This window comes from Trichosurus vulpecula, chromosome 9 (genome assembly GCF_011100635.1).
Source record: "Trichosurus vulpecula isolate mTriVul1 chromosome 9, mTriVul1.pri, whole genome shotgun sequence".
In the NCBI taxonomy this organism is placed as follows: domain Eukaryota; kingdom Metazoa; phylum Chordata; class Mammalia; order Diprotodontia; family Phalangeridae; genus Trichosurus; species Trichosurus vulpecula.
The window spans coordinates 195,189,627-195,209,702 of record NC_050581.1 but is presented as its reverse complement, the minus strand read 5'-3'; the positions used below and the strand labels follow the sequence as shown (position 1 = coordinate 195,209,702).

The window sequence follows — 20,076 nt, the reverse complement described above, 5'->3', positions numbered from 1 at the left end:
TCTTAGTTTTGCCGAAATTAGTCCCAGGATTTCAATTGTCTTTTTCTTCCAACATTCCATCATGCAATTCATTAAAGTCTTCAGATGAAATGTTTAACAGATGAGTTATGTCATAAGTCATATTATGGTTTTAAATTGTTACTCACATGGTAAGCCATTTATACTGGACATTAGTGGCTCTCTGAGATCCACTCCTTGATTGTCTTAAAGATGGCTAAAGTTCTTCCTTTTTCTCAACACACCCGAACAACCAACTTATTTTTAAAGTCCGGTTTGGATGTAAAATATTTCGATGAAATGACATTTGGACACATGCTTTTTTTTTCCACGTCCAATTAAACCCTTCATCAAACAAATAAGAAGCAAACATTTAAACAAATGTTACTTGGATGACTGCTATTATATTTGCCCTTCATTCAGGCTAGTTGGTATCCAAATGTGCCCGGTTTTATTATAATCCTCCATACTATCAGTCTCTTCTCTTTGAGTCAAAGATTGTCATGGTGCAGAAAGTAAATTGAACATGAAAGACTACAGAAACTGTTTTTCATATTGTGTTGGCAAAAAGGGTTTGGGGACAGAGTGTTAGCTATTAACAGTGTGCTAAGCTATTCCAAATAGCTGTTCACCTCAGCAAATATGATGGAGTGATAGGAGAACGGCCTGTAGCAAAAGATGTTAGTTTTCTTTGAATGATGGGGGTGAGAGGGAGTAAGAATAAGCTCTCAAAATAACTTGTGGGCTGGAGGATTTACAAAGTTAGAAAGCTTCCTGATTTGCCACATTGTACCAGCACTTTGTAATGATGTGTTTTGGGCAAGAATATAAGCAACTTGTGGGTGAGAACAATTTTGTTACCACACCTGTTACACAGTATGTATGTGTGTGTATATATATGTATGTGTCTATATGTATGTGTGCGTATATATTTTCATTAAGTTGATTTGAATTTGTGTAAACTTAGACACCTTCCCCTCTTCTACTAATGGATTGCTTCCTAATGTAAGGATACCACCACTGTAGGACTCACTTTTATTATTGTCTCATTGTTAGAGGGCACGCCCTCTTGAAATTGACTGATATGTATTTTATGATCGCTTGTCTGTAGACATGTTACATCTCACCTTTCTCACTCCCAAATAGATTCTAAGCTCCTTGGGGGCAGAATGCGTCTCCTTTTGGTTTGTGTGTGCCCAGCACATAGCAAGGAGCCTGACACAAAGAGCACACTAAATAAACGTCTTGAGTCTAATTGGGTCACTTGTCCAGATGACGGCTCTATGTCCCATCTTCTCCTTTCGTGGTAGTAAGGAATGCATTCGTAAATTTCAGTCGTTCTAGTTGCTTCTGGTCTGCCATCTTGTCTAGGCTTAAAAGTTTCAGGCACACTCGTCATAGATAATTGTATCCACTTGATTCACATTTCCCTACTCTATCTGATTCTCCTGTGCAATGCGGATGGACTCACCCATTGTACAGGTGATTTCTACCCACAGCTGGGATTGAATCCATTTCAGGGACAGTGTTCCTATAAAAGCACTCCAGAAATCCTTAAGGATCTTGAACTTTCATCCACAGAGAGCAAAATGGATTAAGGGCAATTCTTAGGATACTCTTCTTCCTTACCTCGGCCTGGTACAGTCATTTGTTTTCTTCAAAACAGTATGGTTGCCGCCTCCTACAGCAAGGTTGTCTTGACCATCCCTTCCTCCAGGTATTAGTACTCTTTTTCTTTTGGAATTATTTTAGAGTTGCTTTGCATTTTTTCATTTTTTTACATGCTCTTTCCTCCCTCCCTTCCCCTTCAGAAGAAAGTTCCTTCAGGCCAAAGACAATTTAATGTTTCACTCCATGTCCTTGTTGGTAAAATGAGGATAATAACATAATAGTAGCCACCTCCCAGGGCTGTTGCAAGGATCAAATGAGACAACCAATGTAAAGCACTCTGCAAATCTCGAAGCGCTACATAAATATGAATGATAATTATGACTGCAGTTCTTGTCACTGTTTTTATACTCAGCAACTAGCAAAATGTGGGTGAATTGAATTAAGTAATTAAGATCCTAAAAAACCCTCTGCTTTAACAAGCATACATATTCCCTGCTTGTTACTGTGTCAGAGTCTTCCTTTGCCCTCGTGGAGTTTCGAATCTCATAGAAGGACAAGGTGCCTACACAGCCCAGTAGAATCTATGACCACTGGCCTGTTTGGTTAGTATATGATGCTAATGGGAAGAAGACTATTGATTACATTATTACATGGTCCAGGAAACTTACTCCATTTCCCAGCCATAGACTCCAACTTTCACCAGACCAGCCTCCTCCCAAACACTGGTGGTTGGATACAAAAGAAACTATCATGTGAATTCTAGAGATGAATGATGACCTTCCCTCCCCTACTAAATCCAGAAGGTCAGTAACCAGGATGGCACTCTTTTCATTTCTCTTGGGGAGTTAGTCAGAAGAGCAGTGTGTGTGTGTGTGTGTGTGTGTGTGTGTGTGTGTGTGTGTGTGTGTGTGTGGTATGGGGAGCTGAGTAAGGGATAGCAGGAGATATAATGGACAGTTTTAGACCTGACAGTCTAAGCCCTTAAGGTCACAGCCACAGAGAAGTGTGATCTCATTACCTAAAGAGCTGGTCACAGATGCATTGTTAGAGGGTATTACTACACTGGGAACCCCAGTTCTGAGATTCCATGATTCAGAACAAAAACAATTTTAGAAACTTTGCAGTACAAGTTCTATTATTGCTATGTTACAGATAAATAAACCAAGTCATGGAGAATTTGAATGATTTGCCAAAAGTCAGAGAGCTAACACAGTAGCATGATTAGAACTATAATCCACTTTGCTTTTCCTACTGATTGAAATCATGGGGTCAGAAAGTTTGAGCCAGAAGAGACCTTAGAGATTGTCTGAGAGGTGCTATGGTACAAGGAAAAGAGTAATAGATTTGAGAGACAAAGGACGGGAGTTGAGATCCCAGCCCAGCTACTTAGAACCTGTGTAACCTGAGGCGGGTCACAATTTTTCTGGGCAACATTTCCTTCATGATGATTCCTCAAATTCCTTTCAGATCTAAATTATAATCCTGTGATCCCAAGGTCTAGTTCAGCGATTTTCAGGTTTTTGGTCTCAAAAAGCCCCTCTTAAAAATTATCATGGACTCCAAAGAACTTTTGCTTACGTGGGTTTATCTATTGCTCTGAACTATGTGGGAAATGAAAATGTCTTATTATTATCAGAGAAATAGTATTAACCTCATGGACCTCCTATAAGGGTCCCAGGGACAGCTAGGATCTCCCAGGCCACACTCTGAGAACTGCTGTTTTAATAAAACTCCTTCATTTTAAAGAGGAAAGAACTGAAGATCAGAGAGGTTTTGACTCATCTAAGGACAACAGTGAATAAGTAGCTGACTTGAGATTCAGACTGAGGTCCTCTCCTCCCAATAGAATACCGATTTCACTTTCCTCCACGACCTTCTTCACTGATGGAATTAGCATAAGTCTTCCTTCCTGTAGAACAGTCTTTCATGCATGTATGTATCTGCATGTGCGTGCGATGCGTGTTGGATACTCTTTACAAACTGGATTTGGGCTCCTCGGGCACAATGCAAGTTGAGACATAACCCACAAAAATATTTCTAAATGAATACAATATGAACATGGTATTTGATTTCTAATTTTACATGTAACATTGTTATATTGTGAGTTTCATATTACGCAAGGATGCATGTCCATTAGCGTGATATGAAATGCATGCATGATTGCATCTTGAATGCATTTGAATATAACGGCACTGGAAATGTAATTTGTGTTCTCAAATTTTATAAAGCAAAATAAATACATCTTAGTGGTGGTAGCCACATTGCCTGTGCTACATTCAGTCTTTGTGTGTTTCTCAAGCTAATTATCAACTTCCCTTTGCAAAGCCAAACCCTCTTGCACTGGCAAAGCTGATCGAATTTAAGGCCTGCATACCTCAATCAGACTCGCTCCCGCCATCTCCTGGTAGCTAGCCCAGTTCTAGAGAGGTTTGGAACTTAAAGAAAATGCAGACCTGTTCCCTAGACATTTGCCTTATATCTTTTTATCAAAGTTGTGTTTCCACCAGCTTTGGTATTGTTGTTCAATTGCAGATGCCCAGTTCTCAATGGGATTGGCATTCTCCACTCATGGAATGCATGCGTTTTGCCCAAAATACATTTTTTCATCTCAACCTCTGGTACCAAGGAAATGGCAGACTTGCATTGTGCCTGTGGTCCACTGGGGACATTCTGCTATGGGCTCAGGCTAGGTTAGCATGCCTGAAGAGAGATGGGGAATTCAGGCGTTGTGGTTGTTGTTGTTGTGCAGATGATTCAAGCTGACAAAAAAAGTTTGCCACAACTCAGTCATGTCACATAAGAGTTTTGCTTGGGTCTAAAGTGTCTGGGTGATGGATGCCATATGGTGTGGTAGATTGGGAGTCACAGGACATGGGTTCATACCTGTCTCTGTCACATAAAGACTATAAAGGCAAACTAATATTTATATAACACATTTAAGGCTCTTTATGTACATATATAACACATGAGGCAATTTATAAAAATGACTTTATTTGAGCCTTACAATAACCTCGTGAGGTAGGTACTACAGTTAGTGTTGCCTACATTTTATAGACAAGGAAACTGAGGCTCAGAGAGATTAAGTGATATGCCTGTAGTTATATTTGCTCCTCATAATTGTTAGAGGTAGAATTTGAACCCAGGTTTTGACTTTAAGTCCAGTATATAATCTACAATGACGTGGCAGCCTCTCACTGCTCCAGCATGACTACCTCTCACTTCAGCTGTGGGATGTTAGGCAAGGCATTTCCATCTTCTGTTTCTCAGCTTCCTCTTTAGTCAAACAGGACTCTATGTTGTCAAATAGGTATCCACCTTCCTATTAGAGCTTCAGAGTTAATGTTCTCCAAACTCTTATTTACGTGGATACAGTGACTTTGTTGTAATAGAATAAATGTATTAAAACGTAAGCTCTTCCTTCATAGGTTCACTGAAAGCCTCATTGGGACAACTCTAATAGCATATCGGATAATGGGGATGGTTCTGTTTGCACAGAGTTTTGATTTCTTCTGCTAGATATTGGTGTTCTGAAAGGTTTTCATTCCATCTAATGGAGATTGTGAGCACTCAATATGTTGAAATCTATTTAAAATGTTATATTTATACTTCTAAGAATTAACATTATGTCTGGTTGATTGTGGGAAAAAATTCTGCCTAGGATTGTGACCCAGCCCCAGTAGTTTATTGAGTGGGGTCTCAAGCTTATACTAAGTTAGGTCTTTGCCATATGGACATTTGTTGTACATCAGAGATAGTGAGCTCCTGATGGAGAATTCTAACCAAGAGGTGATGTCTCGCTGGTATTTGATGAGATCTGAATTATTGTAGTCTCTAATTTCTATGTATAATCTGCATTAATAAGTAAGACCAGGGTCCTTAAAGATAAGTTTTCTGTAATCTCCAGTAGGAATGGTCTGCTCCTGAATTACTAGCACAAATACTTCATTCTCCATAAATAAATCTTTCTGCCTCAGCCATCTGTCTGATGCTTTTCTTTTGGTTGAGTTCATATGGACATCAACCATGAAGGGCCTTTTGATTCTATTCTTGTATCTTAGTTGTTTCTTAGGTTCCATAAAGGGATGAGTCACTCCAGTTATATTTGGTAGATGATAAGGGTTTTGTTCGTGGTGATGATGATGATGAACAAAAAAAAATACTTTTGTGGCCCTAGAGAGGCCTAAGGTAACTCACTTAGATTATGGGTTACTGGGGGGTTAAGAGATACATTGGTGGAAGGAATTTCTAAAGCAGATCAAGAAAATCAAAGGGTCTCTGAGGTGTACAGACATATTTTGTCGATAGGCATAACAAGGGGTCCTTTCCTAGCGTGCTTTGTGTTGGTAATCTCAAATTCATTGATTGCTAACATTCATGCAAAGTTTTTTGGGGAGCTATTGATCTATATATCACATTGATCTGTATTCTCTCACTGGAGAATACAGTCAGGCATCATTGGGAGCTGCACTACATTCTCTCTTCACTATTCACTACTCTGAAGAAGCACCTCAATGAATGATTTAATAATCATGTACAAGAAGCCACTCAGGGTCAAAGAGAGTTTCATTCTTGAGCTTTATTCAGCTCCAGTTGGGGCCCATTTCATATTTGCATTTTTTACAATTGTAGTTTTTTTTTACTAGACTTATCACTTCATTGTTGTAGGGGGTTCTATAAGAAGAACTCACTGTATCAATGCAGGTTATACACTTCTCTCTAACTACTAGTCTGAAGGAGTTTTTCTAGGCCCTGACAGGGTAAGTGATTTGTCTAGAGTCACATAGTTTGTGTCAGCGGGAGGACATTGCAGGAGTGAATTTTTGATGTTAGCATAAGACTATGGTATCATGATTTGAATAGGGATGGGATGAGGTGAATCCTGGGAAGAGTCAAACAAGAGGAGCCACCAAGAACTGGCTGTGATTTGAGTTTCTGGAGGAAATATCTACGTATAGCATACTCATCGCATAGGGTACCCAAGGAAATGCAAGAACAAGAAGCCATTAGTAATGTATGAAAACAGAGCGCATCATCGAGCACCTACATGGGACATATACCATGAGGGCGATTTCCCACATATTTGAAACCACTATGTTGCACAGGTAGTAGCTATTTTTTGTTTCAACCTAGTTAAACAGATGACCATGGGGCATCTCTTAACTATAGGGTGGACTAGATGGCTTCTAGATCCCTTGCAAGGCTGACAATTCTGTGATCTGTGGCTTAGTAATAAGGCTAGTGGGAGACACAATAGCTTTTTGCAATGAAAGTTGTAGAAAGACTCAAAGAACATGTCCCATTGGGTGAATTATCGTGTGTAAAATATTGACAATGGTTAGGACAAAATAAAAGAATTGCTCCTATGAGTTAAAATGACAGCCTGTTTTTTGAAAAAAATGACTATTCACTGTCATTGATTTTGAGGAGAGGTTGATTTCAATACTCTCATATTTTTTGCTATTTTCAAGGTAAATTCTATAACCTCAAACCTTTGTTGATCATCTGCTATGTGTAAATCACTGGATTAGACAGTGAGCTTCAGGGTTCTGTCTTAAGTAATCTTCTGTTCTCCCTTATGCCTTCCTCCTTGATAATCTCATCAGCTCTTATAGGGTTTAATTTGCCAACAAGTCCCTGATCACTATATTTAAGATAGGTCTCTCCCTAGTCTTGCTCCATGCTACCAACTGTCCAATGGGCACATCCAAAATGGAACTTATTATCTTTCTCCTCAAATACTCCCCCTTTCCAAACTTTCCTATTTCTGGAAAGAGTACCACTATCCTTTCAGTCTCCCAGATTCAAAACCCCAGTATTCTCATCAATTCCCCTAACAACAGATCCAATCAGTAGCCAAATCTTACTCTTTACGCCTCCATATCATCTCTCACATCCAACCTCTCCTCTCTACATACATAGCTGCTCCCTTTTATAAGGCCCTAACCATATCTTGCCGGGACTATTGTAATAGCCTGCAGATTATTCTCTGTGTCTCAAGGCTCTCCTTACTTCAGTCTATCCTACACACAGCTACAAAAGTAATGTTTCCACCTGCTTATATCACTGCCCGATTTAGTTAACTCTAGCATCTAGGACAAAATACAAACTTCCTTGTTGAGCTTTGAAATTTCTGCACATCATGTCACCAACCATCTTTTCTGACTTATTGGACATTTTTCAACTTCCTATACTATATGATGTAGCCAAACAGGCCCTGTCTTTGTTTTTCACACATTCTACTGGATGCTCCATCTCTAGGTCCTTGTTTTGGCCCTCCTTCATGCTGGGAATGCATGTCTGTCCCGCTCAGCCTCGTAGAGTCTCTCTCTTCCTCATAGATGAAGCTCAAATACCATCTTCTGCATGAAGCCTTGACTGATACCACCGCTTGTAAATTTCCTCCTTTCTAATCTAACTTAGATTTAACTATCATATATTTCTTAACATTATTACCATATTATGTTTGTTTTCCCATGTACTTGTTGCCTTCTCATTAGGATGTAAGCTCCTCTGAGTACAGATTATTCCATTCTTAATACTTCTGTTTCTAATGTCTAGGACATAGAAAGCACTTAAGAAGTGCTTTTGGATTGATTGGGAATACAAAGGCCTTGCATTGGTTGAGTAGGAGGTAGGGGAATGACAGGTACACAAGTGATTAAGATATTAGGTCAAGGGCATTGAGGGCAAAGGAAAAATCCAAACACAATGCTTTGTAAATGTTAGAAGAACCTGAAATGCCTTTGGGCTTGAGAGGGGGTGAGAAGGGGCTGGGATGGGAATTCTCCAGGCTGTTTGTAGGAAGGACATATGAGTTGAGAGAATTAGTCAGAAGAGGATTTTGAGATGAAGGAGGCCAGCATTTCTGGCATTTGTCACAAAAGAAGGTTTGTAAATGTACCAAGGCAGGACACAGCATGCTGAAGTCAGAGATTATCTAGCAATCCAGTTTGTAAATTGAAGTTAGGAAAGTCAGATGGAGTCAGATTGTGGTAGGCTTTGCAATCTAGAATGATAATAAAAATTACAAGAATAATAGCATTTACATAGTGTGTTGAGGTTTTCAAAGTGCTTTACATGCATTATCTCATAAAAGGTTTCTATTTTTTTCCTAAGGGCAATAGGGAGCCATTGAAGATAGAAGATCCTTTTCATAATTTCAAGACAAACATGCAGAAGTCTGTTATAGCCATTAAGTTAGCTATAAGAACTGGATTCATTGGGCCATATGAGATTGCTTTAGTTGTAGAGACCTTTCAAGGGGAAACCACTCAAAAGTCAGACTATACCATTGGGAACAGGGCTAGGTGCTCTTGATAGAGACAGCAGAGGAGAAACTAAGAGCATGGGAATGGCCAAAGAGGAAAAACTGGGACGATTGCAGCCAGTTTTATTTGATGGGGGTTGGGAGGGAGTTTGGTGCTTTGGAAACAGCCTCATGCTATGGACTAGTGAGGGGAAAAAGGCACCTGGAAGGCTGCATGTAGTTATGGGGCACCCAGACCAGAAGGATGTAGGCATGTTGGAGAGAGATCAGAGACGAGCAACAAAAATGATTAATGGCATGGAGGGATTGACTCATGGAGAAAGATGAAAGGCCTGTGTGGAGCTGGGTAAGTAAGCAGTGAGCAACGGGGCAGATGATAACAGCCTCCAAGTATGTGGAAGCAGAAGCAGGGAAGAGGGAAAAGCTTCATTAGTGAGGTTCTAGGGGGGTAGAGCAGGAACTGGATGGGAGGTGAAGGGAAGGAAGGGAGCTTTTAGGTGATGGAATATAAGACTTTTGAGATCCCAAAACACAATCATGGATGGAAATCTCTTAAGGAAAGCTCATCAAGACTGGAAAAAAATCCCCTTGAAAGAACATCTGTTGGACTTTTCCTTGGGTGTTATGGATGTGAGATTTTCAAGAAATTTCCCGAGTAATTTCTGATGTCTTTGTAATGAAGATGATGATTACATCTATTTGGAGTCATAAGGCTTTTAAATCTTAAATCATGTGTGCCTAGCAACAGCCCCAACAGGTGGGTTCTCTTATCATCCTTGTTTTACAAAAGAAGAAACTGATCTCCAAACATGGAGTGTAGTGGAAAGAGCATTAGCCCTGGCCTCGGAGTCCGATCTTTCTCTGGTGTTAGCAGTCTGTATAGAATTGGGATAAATGATGTAACCTCTCTGGGCCTCGGTTTCCTCACCTGCAAAATGGGAGGGTTGGATTCAGTGAGCTTGCCTTAGAGTCATGGTCCTATGCTCTTGTCTTCTCAGGAGTCACAGAGCAAAGCTAGAGGCTTAACAGATCTGTCACTGTCCATTCTTATGGTACATTTGGTTAGGTGTGGTATTTTTCCCAGTCTGAATGAGAGCTTCTGAAAGAGAATGCACTTGTTTTCATTATAAATATACTATAAAACTATGAAAACAACATCAAAGCTATCTGATGCTCTGATTCCAAGTTGCTTTTTCTTTAGAATCACATTTTCATTTGGGAGGGGAAAAAAGTAATGTTTCAATCCTTTGTCTCAAATGCATAGAGTATGAGGGAGTGTGACTGGTGTAGTTTGTCTTTTAATTAAGCCAGGTGGAAACCAGATGAGGCACTAGCCAAAGGGTTTCCTTGAAAGTGGCTAATGCCCAACATGCCTAGAGGGCCTTCCATGTTCCTTGGTGCCAGCATGTAGTCATTTGGTAAGATGAGGTTTGATAAAAGATAAAGAACAGCCTTTGGATTTCAGAACATGGTGCTCCAAGGGATTTTCTGGTTAACATTTAACAACATAAGTAACCCTTCTTCAGCACTGAGCCCTCCCGAGGCATTCTGTAGATGTGTGTGGAATGAAAGAAAAAGAACAAATGAGTATTTGCTGAGTTTTAGGAAAGTGAAATCAGTGGTCTGAGTGCTAACTTCTTAATGATCAGCATTATTAGTGCAGTCCGTGGAAGTTGTGTTTTAGTGCCAGGGGTACCTGGGGATTCTTAGATGTGCCAGACCATCTCCCAGATGCAATTCCATTGGTCTTCTTCCTCCTTTTACATTCTGGACCCATGTCAGTGTCTTTTGTACATTATCTAGGAAACAAGCACCAATGGGCTAATTCAATGGTCTATCTCATTGCATGCCACAATACGGACAAGCATTCTTCTTCCATTTGGCCTTTGGGCATCTTTGTTAGACAAATCTCTTTTGAATCTCTCTGAAGACTCCCAGTAGAGGACTTGGGCTTGAGCACCCCAAAAAGCAAAGTCTGCAGGGAAATGAAAACAATTTCTATTTGAATTCTGTACAGGACTTCCTACATGATGGAGGCAAACTGTAGTTTTTTCATGATACTCTGTGACTGTGAATCACGGAACCCCACAACTACCAAAGAATAAAAATGTCAGACCATCTGATGGGCAATGGAAAGGTGCAGAGTGAGACCCAAGAGGCTGCAGTATATACCCAGCAATTACCTATGCGCAAGAATTGGTGTCAAAGATATCATCCACATAATGTCTGATGAGAAAGGGAGGTGGCCTGGCCTGTCATCAAAGTGAGACTGAATAGAGGGGACAACACAGCTGCCTTGATGCTCTTGCAATCCTAATGCTCTGTTGCAGGTGTGCTTAAACTAGGGTCCACAGACTTCCTATGGATAGATTTCTGAGGGTCCAGAAACTTGCATGGGGAAAAAACTATATCGAGATTTCAATATAATTTTCCCCTTTGTCATCTAGTGTGTTTTATGCATATAAAATACCATGGTTTTGAAACTGGGTCCATAGGCTCTTGGCCACACAAACAAAGAAGATTAAGGATGCCTGAAGCCAGGTCTCTGGCTTGGAATAGATTCTTCATGGAAGATTTATAGCAGAATACAAATATTATTGACACAGAATGGGAGAACACGGATGGGACATCTGAATGACTTGCTAGAGGAATTCCTCTACTGATGAGATTGTGACTCCACTGAAGAACGGAAATAGGAGAACATTAGCTATTTATTGGTCTATTTGTAGCTAGTGAATGTTCTTTGTTTTTCAGGATTCCCAAACACAAAGCAGTGAAAAGCATAGTGAACTGAGGGGATTGAGGCTAGCAAATGGGACCCAGTTTCGTTCCAGTAGGTTGAGAACTTCTTAATGGTTAGAAATACACAGAAGCAGAATGGGCCACCTTGGAAATGATGGAAATCCCCATCATGGGAGAGGTCTCACCTCAGAAAGGCTGATAACTTGCTCAGATGTTGAGAAGGGAAATCACGCTTTGGGCAAAAAGAACAGATTTCCAGTCCTTTCCCAAGGTACCTTGTAGTTGTACATTATATCTGGCTCCATGCTGCCATCCTTCAGGGCAGGGAGCATTTCACTTCTTCTTTGTATCCCTTCTGCTTAGCTCAGTGACTGGAGTCTAACTGATATTTAACAAAGCCTTATTGATTGAGTTTTGGCTTTTGTTAGTTCTAAGGCTCCATCTTTTCTGACTCCACTTGCATTAAATTAATCCGTAATCATTTACCAAACGCCAACCATGTGCTGGTCACTGGGCGAGATGCTGGGGATACACATGAAACAAGCCTTATTCTCAAGGGCTATTCCTCTGATTATTAAGCAAGTGCCCCAAAGATTGGAGAAGATCCCACCCCACCCCTCAAAAATGCACATACTCTTATTGGCATTTAATCTCAAAAATTCAACCAATTTAATTTGCCAGGCACATACCATACCTACTGTCTACACAACCTCCCAACCCCAAAGAACTGGGGGTGGCAGTAGTATGCATATTTGGGGCAACCTTCTTGGATTCTGTCTCTTGGTGCCATCTGCTCCATCTTCAGACTGTTCTACCCCAAGGAGCCCTTTGAATTCCAGGAATGTGAAAATTTCCTACTCAGAAGATGAAAAAACTCCTCCCTTGCAATGGGCATCACTACCATAATCATCATTTTCCTGTTTCTTTTCTCTGCTGTTGCCTGAATAGAGGCATTTTACTGTGCTGGGATGGGCAATTTTCTATGATAATCTCAGATAATTGTGTAAAAAGGTTTGTAATGTTTTGTTTTATTTATAATTTGTACCAGCTGTAGGCATTCAGATGAAGCTTGAATTTTTCCAGCGGAAGTTCTGGACTGCCAGCAGACAGGTAAGTTATAATCAGTATATTGAGGCATTAACACCTCTGATGAGGTGTTCGCATTTGGACCTGTTGAGCTAGAGAAGTGCCAGATTTCCAAATGAATATTTGCAGAACCCCAAACTACCAGAGATCTAGATTCCCTTTCTTTTTACTGCATGAGAAAAAGTTTGGTCAGAAGATGAAATTGCACATTCTGGGCAATAGCATGGTGGCTGGCCCAAGGGCAACACCAATTGTGTCTTTCCAAATGGGAATGATTCCTTAAACATTCCTGTTAGAGGATAGCTTCCATTTCAGATAAATTAGTTTATTTCCCATGTAACTTTCTTTTCATCTCCTTAGGACTCAGAGGGTATTTTTTAACTTTACTTACCAAATACAATAACAATATGGAAAGTGCTTTGCAAACCATAAAGCCCTATAAAAATGTGAAGAAGAAGAAGAAGAAGAAGAAGAAGAAGAAGAAGAAGAAGAAGAAGAAGAAGAAGAAGAAGAAGAAGAAGAAGAAGAAGAAGAAGAAGAGGAGGAGGAGGAGGAGGAGGAGGAGAGAAGAAGGAGAAGAAGAAGAAGAAGAGAAGAAGAAGAAGAAGAAGAAGAAGAAGAAGAAGAAGAAGAAGAAGAAGAAAGAAGAAAAGGAGGAGGAGGAGGAGGAGGAGAAGAAGAAGAAGAAGAAGAAAAGAAGAAGAAGAAGAAGAAGAAGACGAAGAAGAAGAAGAAGAAGAAGAAGAAGAAGGAAGAAAAAGAGGAGAGAGGAGGAGGAGGAGGGAGGAGGAGAGGAGAAGAAGAAGAAGAAGAAGAAAAGAAGAGAAGAAGAAGAAGAAGAAGAAGAAGAAGAAGAAGAAGAAGAAGAAGAAGAAGAAGAAGAAGAAGAAGAAGAAGAAGAAGAATGCTTGTTGTTGATGTTGCTGTTACCATTCTCTCATGTCCAAATATTATGGTGTAATTTAGTGATCAAAAGCACTAACTGCTGCCATCCTCTGGCTTTCTTTGCTTTTAGGCAGTAAGAAAACCCTAGATTGCATGAGCAGCATTTCAGTCTCTGAAAATAGAAGGTAAGAATGACGAGGTCATGGAATCTCAAGCTTCTGAAAGTAAAGATAGCCCAGTACTGTTAGCATTCTAGAGATCTAGAGATGGAAGGACTTCCAGGGTAATGTAGTCCAACCAGCTCATTTTACAGACAAGGAAACTGAGACCTAGAGACTTGTACATGTTCACATCAGTAGAGAGAAGCAGAGCCTGGCTCTATAAGAATGAACCGAGAAGAAGTATCAAACATGAGTTAATGAGTTGGAAACAGAGAATGGCAGATCCCTCACAGGTAAAAACAGAACAAAACAAAACAAAAAAAGAGAATTGAATTTCTATCCACATTTGCCTGAAGACATTGCTTCCTGTTCAGTTAGAGGGCAGAGAGATATGTCTACCCTGAGTCCTTGCCTTGGGAAGAGGGCAGAGTTCAGCTGGAAGGAGACTCTCTCCACAGGGTCTTAGCAATTTCCATCAAATGACTGCTGAGCCAGTCTGGAGAACCACCAAGTGACATGTTTTCCTCCTGTGTCTTCCCTTTACAGTGTGCCTCTCTGGATGGAAGATGCTCCATCAGCTGTGATGATGAAGTAAGTCTGTTTTCTCTTCCTAGCCTTTTCCTTCTCTCCTGGAGGGTGAGGGTGGTGCTTATTCATCAACCTGGGGCAGGTAGGTCAAAATTAGGGTTAGAAACTAGAGTTGGAGGTGCTTAAGTTTGGGTGGAAGACCTGTGGTGTTTAGAACATAAAATATTAAGCAAATTCAAAATCATTTATTAAGCACCAACTCTGTGTCAGGTGCTGTGTTAGGCACTGGCCCTATTCAGATTGTGAATTCCTTTCAGGGCTTGGCTTCTTTTGCGGGGGTATCTCCAGCTTTTAGCACAGTTCCTGGCAAAAGGGAGGTAATAATAACCAATAATTAATAATAATAAACTAATAATAATAATAAATAATAAAAAGTAACTAATCCCTCTTGATGGGAATACAAGACCCAAGCAGTACAGTCCCTGCCTTGAAGGAGCTTCCATTTCACTGCAGTGGGGTTGGGGTTGGAGTCCAGACTGCTGGGCATCCTTCCTGGGAACCCTTCCAAAGAGGCAGGTCCATGATCATCAGATAACAGAGAATCTCACTTGAGGCTTTTCTTCTGACTGAGCTTAATAGAGCTCTTGCTATGCTTCAAAGGTCCAGCAGGCGGCAGTGTTGACATTCTCCTATTGGGATGGGTGGCTGGTTCCTAGAGATGGACATTTAAAACAAAGAACCCTTAGCCCAACAGGTAGCCAGAAGCCAACTGAGTCCAAGGTCATTTGTCCCAGGCTCTTCTCCTGCCTCATGTTTTGATGCCGCCAGTAACACAATCGTCCTGTCCTTGGAAGCTGCTTTTGCAGCTCAGGCATACTTCCTACTTAATTGGTCAACAATTACGTTTTAATGATAATGATAACAATAATGGACATTTATACGGCACTTTCTATTCAATTCACTAAGCATTTATTAAATACCTTCTCTACACCTGGCACTAACCTGGGAACCGGAGATAGAAAGGCGTAAAAGAGATGCTGCCCTCAAAGAGCTTATAGTCTGCCAGACTTTACATGCGATTAGGGGTTTAAGCTTCATAGAAACACTTACCAGATATCATTTCACTTATAAACTTGTGACTTAAGTGCTATTATATTTATACCCGTTTATAGATGAGGAAACTGAGGCTCACAGGAAATTGAGTTTCTTGTTCGTAGTCCCATAAGGACCACTAAGCAGTACAATGGATGTAGCCCTGAGGCTGGAGTTAGGAAGACTGGAAGTCAAATCCAGGCTCAGACACTCAGGAGCAGTGGGCGCATCGCTTTGCCGACATTGGCCTGAGTTTCCTCGTCTATGAAATAATGATCACAACGTTGTTAAGGAGTGAACGAGATAATGTGCACAGTGCCTGACACATCATAGGGAACTAATAAATGTGTACTCCCTTCCCCCTTCCCCCTTCCCCATATCAGAATTTAAACTCCAGTCTGATTGGCTCTGAGTCTGTTTGCCTTGACTGAATACAAAGCCAGGGAAAGTAGAATATAGAGCACAGAGTCCTAGCTTCAAAGGGCTTCCAGTTTAGTTGGGGTGCTAAGACTCAGTCCCTCTTTTATTAATCCATTCAAAAAACAATTATTAAGATAGTCAATGCTACAGCGCTAAATTGTATTACTTTTCTTTTTCTATTGGAGGAGGGAGAAGAAAGGCAGAGAAAATAAATGCTTATTAATTAAAAAGAAAGTAAGAACTTTTAAAAAATTGTGTGGCAGACATAAAATCTTAAAAGCATGAGGGAATTCAGAGAAGGGGGAAAGCAGTGTCAGAAAACTGCCAGGTTTCATGAACTTGTGCATTGTGATGGGAAAGGCATCAGAGAATTTTAGCAGGGAATCAGACTGTCAGGATCATTTAGTCAGGGCCCTCCTGGAAGCAGGAATAACTGTCTATGCAGTTCATAGCACTTGGCAAGTCGATAAGAAATGCTTGTGGGTTGATTGAGGGATTGCCCCATTATCTGTGGCCAGTGCACAGCCCACCCCTGCAGGAATCACCAGGTCAGTAGGCAGCTTTTCCGAACACCTGTGGTATGGAGGAAATCTTTGCCAGTGAGCCCAGCTCTGCTTCCCCCAAAATTCCATTCTGCTCCTTGAATCACATAGAACTCATTTAATTTCTGTTGCACTTGATACATATTGGAAGATAGTCTTACTGTGCATTCTCCAAAGTCTTCTCGGTTGACTTAAGTTCACAGAACCATAAAAGTGGAGAGTTTCAGGGGACTGTGACAGCCCTCTAGTTTGACACAAGAATGAAAGGAATCCCCACTCTAAGGTACACAAAAAATTGTCATCCAGCCTCTAGGGGAAGACATCTAAAGACGGGGAGCTCAGCACCTCTTCAGACTGCCTGTTCTACTTATGTCCAGCTTTGAGTGTTGGAAAGTTTTACTTAACGCCCAATGAAAATGCCACCCCTCCACTCCCCCCCTCCACTCCTCCTGCTGCTGCTGAGGGCAGGCAGGTCATGGTTTTGCATCTCCTTGTTATCTTGGTCATCCTAGTCAGGGCATTCTACAGCTTTGCAAAGTTGTAGACCTTGGCCAGGTCTCAAAGAAACAATGAAGTTGGGATATGACCAGGGCTGAGTATAAGAATAAAAAAAATTCTAAGTAACGGGCATTTATTCAGCAATGCCCATGTGCCAGACATAGTGCTCAGACCTGAAGCAACAGGGACAGTTAGAGAAACAGAGTGGATCTCGAGAAGCTACATCTTATTGGGATGTCATATACAGGCAACATGGGCATAGCAATATATCAACTATCTATATGTGCGTGCGTGTGTGTATATGTATGTACTTGTACATACATACACTATGCACACATATACATACACATGTCCATACATACACATACATACACAAACATACATATACACATACATATGGGAATTCTATTCTAGGTTTGCAAGGTGCATCATGTGATTATTCCAACAAACCTGGGAAATCAAGGCTATTACTATTCCCATTTTACTGATGAGGAAACTGAGACAACTAAGGGGCCAGGCACCTTGCCCAGGGTCACATGACTAGTAAGTGTCCGAGGCTGGATTTGAACTCAATTAGATGAGTCTTCCTGACTCCAGGCCCAGTGCTCCATGCACTACAGTGTCCCCAGCTGCCCTTTTCCACTCAGCTTTAGACCAAATCTAATAAGATGATGGGTGTTGTTTGTTTTGTTTTGTTTTCTCTTTGGGGCGATGGTATTAGCATATAGATCTGTGATATTATTGGTCTAGGGAACTTCCAACATTAAAAAATCCACTCCTACAGCTTAGCAAGCTCTGTAACTAATAGTTAAGAGCTAATAGCTAAGAGGTTAAGTATAAATCAATCAAAAAGCATTTATTGGGGGCGGAGCCAAGATGGCAGCTGGAAAGCAGGGACTTGCCTAGGGCTCTCCCCTAAGATGCTCCAAACACCCATAAAAATGGCTCTGAACAAATTCTAGAACTGCAGAAACCACAAAATAGCAGAGGGAAGCAGGGCTCCAGCCCAGGACAGCCTGGATGGTCGCTGGGTAAGGTCTATCATACACGGAGCTGGGAGCGCAAAGAAGCAGAGCCCAGCATGCATATTAAGCAAATCCAACATCATTTATTAGGCACCAACTCTGTGTCAGGTGCTGTGTTAGGCATTGGCCCTATTCAGATTGGGAGTTCCTTTCAGGGCTTGGCTTCTTTTGGGGGGATATCTCCAGCTTTTAGCACAGTTCCTGGCAAAAGGGAGGTAATAATAACTAATTCTTCAGTGCCCAGACCAACCAGACTGGGAGGTGGGTGGAACAGGCCCTAGCACACTGAATCAGTGAGCTGTGGCAGTTACTAGACTTCTCAACCCACAAACACCAAAGACAACAGAGAAGGTTAGTGGGAAAAGCTTCCGGGACACAGTGAAGTGGCCACTGTACCAGGGACAGCAGGGGTGGTGCAACTACAGAAATACAGCTGCAGTTGCTTCAGGCCCCACGCCCACCTAGTGGGAAGAATTAAGTGGCAGATCGGAGCGGGAGTGCAGAGCCTACTTAAGATCTGAGTCCAGTCTGGATTGACAGTCCTTGAGGGAGGAGGGCCACTGGTGTGGCAGAGCTTGCTGTATAGAAATATCTCTGAAAACAATAGCACAGCCCCTTAAGCTTGGAACAAAGTACTCCCTACTCTACAAGCAGTCATACCCTGACGAAAAACTCAAGCATCAAGTAGTTGGCTGGGAACATGGCCAGGCAGTGAAAATGGACTCAGATTCAGACTCAGACTTTGGAATCTTTCTTTGGTGACAAAGAAGACCAAAACATACAGCCAGAAGAAGTCAACAAAGTCAAAGAGCCTACATCAAAAGCGTCCAAGAAAAACATGAACTGGTCTCAGGCCATGGAAGAAATCAAAAAGGATTTGGAAAAGCAAGTGAGAGAAGTAGAGGAAAAATTGGGAAGAGAAATGAGAATGATGCAAGAAAACCATAAAAAACAAGTCAATGACTTGCTCAAGGAGACCCCAAAAATATTGAAGAAAATAATGAGTGAATGGAGGAAAACTGAGGGAATGAGTGAATCTTGCTCTCATTGGATTTGACCTGAGGAGGGAATAACATACACACTCAATTGGGTATCTTACCCCACAGGAAAGAAAGAGGAAGGAGATAAAAAAGAGGGGACGAGAGAAGGGAAGGCAGATAGGGGGAGGAGGTAGTCAAAAGCAAACACTTTTGAAAAGGGACAGGGTCAAGGGAGAAAATTGCATAAAGGGGGAGAGGATAGGAAGGAGCAAAATATAGCTAGTCTTCCACAACATGAGTATTGTGGAAGGGTTTTGCATAATGATACACATGTGGCCTATGTTGAATTTCTTGCCTTCTTAGGGAGTGTGGGTAGGGAGGGAAGAGGGGAGAGAATTTGGAACTCAAAGTTTTAAAAGAAGATGTTCAAAAAAAGTTTTTGCATGCAACTTGGAAATAAGAAATACAGGCAATGGGGCATAGAAATATATCTTGCCCTACAAGAAAATAAAGGAAAAGGGGATGGGGGGAGGGGAGTGACAGAAAGGAGGGCTGACTGGAGAACAGGGCAATCAGAATATATGCCATCTTAGAGTCGGAGAGGGTAGAAATGGGGAGAAAATTTGTAATTCAAACTCTTGTGAAAATTAATGCTAAAAGCTAAAAATATTAAATAAATAAATAACAATTTTTTAAAAAGCATTTGTTAAGTATTTAATGTGTGCCAAGCACTATGCTAATACTTGGGATAGAAGAAAATAAAGATGGTAACTGCCCTGTAGGAACAGACGTTCTGATGGGGGAGACAATGCACGCACACTTATATACATCCATATATATATGCATACGCAAACAGGCACACACACATACACACATGTATGTATATATACACACATATATATACATATATACATATATATATATATATATATATATATATATATATATATATATATATATATGCCATACCATTAATATAAATTCAAATACCCACCTCTGAAATTCACTACCTGTACAATCTTGGGCAAATCACTTAGCCGTCTTCAATTTCACTTCCTTCATCTTTAAAACCAGGGAGTCGGATTCAATGGTTTCTGAGGTCAGTTCTTACTCTAAATCTATAACTCCACATGACCTCAGTTCCTCCTTGAATCCAAAGTTAGCCCTGTACTGTATGTTCTTGAAGTTCAATAGGGGAAAAAAGAAAGGTCTTTAGGATTTAAAAAAATGACTTTGCAAGGC

The 20,076-nt window shown here is 40.9% G+C and overlaps 1 protein-coding gene across 1 annotated transcript in view; it reads left to right on the top strand.

The window, feature by feature from the left end:
* The window catches only part of CACNA2D3 (calcium voltage-gated channel auxiliary subunit alpha2delta 3), a 748,342-nt gene that overhangs the window by 640,706 nt on the left and 87,560 nt on the right, over positions 1-20,076 (top strand). Inside the window, exons 26-27 of the mRNA XM_036739688.1 lie at positions 12,666-12,727; positions 14,296-14,340. Coding sequence (XP_036595583.1) covers positions 12,666-12,727; positions 14,296-14,340 — 107 coding nt within the window. The remainder of the gene's footprint in view (positions 1-12,665; positions 12,728-14,295; positions 14,341-20,076) is intronic.